This window comes from Dipodomys ordii, unplaced genomic scaffold (assembly GCF_000151885.1).
Source record: "Dipodomys ordii isolate 6190 unplaced genomic scaffold, Dord_2.0 Scaffold40, whole genome shotgun sequence".
NCBI lineage: Eukaryota > Metazoa > Chordata > Mammalia > Rodentia > Heteromyidae > Dipodomys > Dipodomys ordii.
The window spans coordinates 11,231,961-11,235,108 of record NW_012267256.1 but is presented as its reverse complement, the minus strand read 5'-3'; the positions used below and the strand labels follow the sequence as shown (position 1 = coordinate 11,235,108).

The following is a 3,148-nucleotide window of genomic DNA, read 5'->3' as shown; positions in this document are numbered from 1 at the left end:
TCCTCATTGAATTGCAAGAGTTTGGGAGTCAGTGGATGTTTCTTGATCAGTGTCTCCTGCAGAGATGGTGCTACATACCCATGGAGTTAAAATGTCACCAGGTGGCTCATACTTTAATGTTTGCTACTTAGGAGGCTGAGATCTGAGAGTCACAGTTCGAAGCCTTCCCAGGCAGACAAATCCAATAGACTCTCATCTCCCATTAACCAGAAAAAAGCTGGAAATGGAGGTGTGGGGCTCAAGAAGTAGAGCACCAGCCTTGAGCAAAAAAGGGAAGCAAGAGTGTAAGCCCCAGCACCAGTACAAAACAAAAATACAAAAACACGTTATGTGCAATCACTTAAGAAAGCAATTAGGAGCATAACATGCTTTATAAACACCTAAAACATGAAAAGTATAGCCTTTAAACTAGTAAGCTTTAGTTAAAAATGTGAATTAGTGTGAATTAATTAATGTGAATTAATGCCTGCCTGATAATATAAGTGTAAAGTTCTGGAATTCCAAATGAAATTGCCTCCCATGACCCTCAAGATTAAAGGTATCACCCTGGATAGCATTGCTTAAGACCCTTCTTCTCTGAAGCTATACTTGGAGCTGTCTGAACAACAGAAGGAAGGACACACATTTTGTTTGCCATTCTTATTCCATCTTTAGTTATCAGTCAAGGTCATTGGTCATACTTAAAAATATATAATTTAATTCTCAAACAAGAACTTTGTTCAGCTTTTTCCTAAAGTACACTGTCAAAAGGAGAGACTTTATAGCAGAAGACTGGACAATGTTCTCACACAAAAGCAGAGGTATTATCTTTTTTTTATCAAAAATACACTTGGTCCCAGAGAGGAGAAAAAGAGGGTGAGGACAGACATAAGGAAAAATGTGACAGGGGGATTGCTTCACTTACAGGAGTGAAGTTCCAGCCATGCTTGACGGGAGTGCCCAGTACCATGTAACTCCTAAACAGTGCTTCCAGTGCGTTCCTCTACAAATGCAAATGATGTCAACACACCACTAATGATAAAGCAAAGCTAACTATACAAGCAGTCCCGCCATAACCGAAGGGCTGAGAAGGTAACATGTTCACTAATAGTCTATTCAATAGTCTCGGAACTCCAACCATCATGATGATTCGGTTTCAGAGGCTTCCCCTTGCAGACTTATTGAAATCTCTCCTAGAATCTGTTTTCCCTTCCTATGAAAAGGGGAGACTAGGAAAGTTGGGTGGACAACTTTTCTCCTTTTCCCTTACACAAGTTGAGTTTACCCTGTGAATTCAAATTCAGACAAGATAGGAAATCATTTCTTCGGTGGCCAAGTTATGACCACTCAGTAGAAACGACTTATGCTTTCTTTTGTCCAACATTGTAAAAAAAAATGCATTTTAATAAATATACAGTCATCCTTGATGACCTGTCTCCCCCCACCCCCAGCATGGCCAAGATTTGGTCAGAGTATATTTGGGCATCATCCATGGTTCCTTGGCCCCCCAGGTTTCTGGGCAGGGAGTATGTGCCGTCTTGGGGACCGCTGGTGTCCTGTGTTTTTAGTACCACCGAGTCCCTCTCAGGTCACAGGCTTCAGTCTCTGTGGGCGAAGGTGACTGTCCTTAGCTGCTTTGTGACAACTGACTTTCACATTTCCTCAAACTAGATCTGTGGAAGGAGTCCCTGAAAGAGAGGCAGAAAGGGAAGGGGAGTAGATTAGCCTTTAAAAGAGAGAGAGAGAGGGAGAAGAAATCACGTACCAGAAAGGGACATGCTCTCATTAAATAAGAGAATAAAGGGATGGTCTATGAGCTCATCACACTGTGTTCAAAGAAACAAAATGCCCAAGGCCGGCTATTGTGGTGGCCCAAGGCCAGCAAGAAAGCAGAAGCTGCCTGAAAGAGGCCAAGGGGAAAGCTGGGGGCAGGCAGGACTCACCCAAACCACACGGGGCTGGGCGGGCTCTTCAATTCTAGGCCCTTCTCTCAACCTGGGAGTTCCCACCGCCCTCCAAGAGCAGCCGGGTCAGCCTCAGTGGACCGCACCGGAGGTCTGACTGGCCTCCTTCTTACCTCTTTTGACTCTCAACTCTGAATATGGGCTTGTAGAGTTCTGGAATTTTCCGCTCTATCATAGGCCTGAGGTTCTCTTTCAGCTTACTATAGTTCTTTCTCAGTTCCTGCTGATACTCCCTCTGGTCGGGCGTAATGAGACGCTTGTTTTTCTCCACAGCTTCGCCACACCTGAGATGGAAGCCATCGGGGAGGGGAAAAGAGAGGGTTTATTTCATCGGAGTTTGAAGTGCTTAGAAATGTGGGGATGGGGCTGGGAAGGTGGCTCAGTGGTAGAGCGCTTGCCTTATATGCATGAGGCCCTGGGTTCGATTCCCCAGCACCACATTAGCAAAAAGAAGAAAAAAGCCGGAAGTGGCGTTGTGGCTCAAGTGGTAGAGTGCTAGCCTTGAGCTGAAGAGCTGAGGGACAGCACCCAGGCCCAGAGTTCAGGCCCCACGACTGGAACCAAAAAGAAAGAAAGAAAGAAAGAAATGTGGGGATGAAGACAGGATGTGTCAACTACCTTGGGATCTAAAATGTCCTCAAGGGCCCTGTGCTAAAAACTTCTTGTCAATTGATGGGCTCTGGGGGAAGTGACTGGATTATAACTCCCATTGATAGACTCATAATTTGATCGTTTGTTAAGCAGTGACACAATTTAGGAGGTAGGACCAAGTTGAAAGGAGTGAATGTCTGTCACTCTGCATCACAGCCCTGTTAGTGAATAACCTCCTCTTCCACCACACACTTCAGCCATCAAGACATTCTGCCTTGCCTTAAACTCAAATCACCAAGAGAGAGTTAAACAGTCCAAGATTGTGATCCTTAAACAAGTCTTTCCTCCTTTAAGCTGGTTTTCTCAGGTTGTTTTTTTTTTCTTTCTTTTTTTTTTTGCCAGTCTCGCTGAGGTTTTGAACTCAGGGCTGGGGCTCTGTCCCTGAGCTTCTTTTGCTCAAAGGCTAGCGCTCTACCACTTGAGCCACAGTGCCACTCCCAGCTTTTTCTGAGTAGTTTATTGGAGATAAGAGTCTCACAGACTTTCCTGGCTAGGCTGGCTTCAAACAGGTGTGAGCCACTAGGAGAGAGGGAGAGGGAGAGGGAGAGGGGGAG

At 45.1% G+C, this 3,148-nt stretch overlaps 1 protein-coding gene across 4 annotated transcripts in view; it reads right to left on the bottom strand.

The window, feature by feature from the left end:
* Positions 1 to 674: 674 nt before the first annotated feature.
* The window catches only part of Dock8 (dedicator of cytokinesis 8), a 178,872-nt gene continuing 176,398 nt past the window's right edge, over positions 675 to 3,148 (bottom strand). For all 4 annotated transcript variants that reach the window (XM_013018441.1, XM_013018443.1, XM_013018442.1 and 1 more), the window contains 2 exons: positions 2,057 to 2,227; positions 675 to 1,667 (listed from right to left, as the gene is read on the bottom strand). In XM_013018441.1, the coding sequence (XP_012873895.1) occupies positions 1,607 to 1,667; positions 2,057 to 2,227 (232 nt within the window). In that variant the 3' untranslated portion in view covers positions 675 to 1,606. The remainder of the gene's footprint in view (positions 1,668 to 2,056; positions 2,228 to 3,148) is intronic.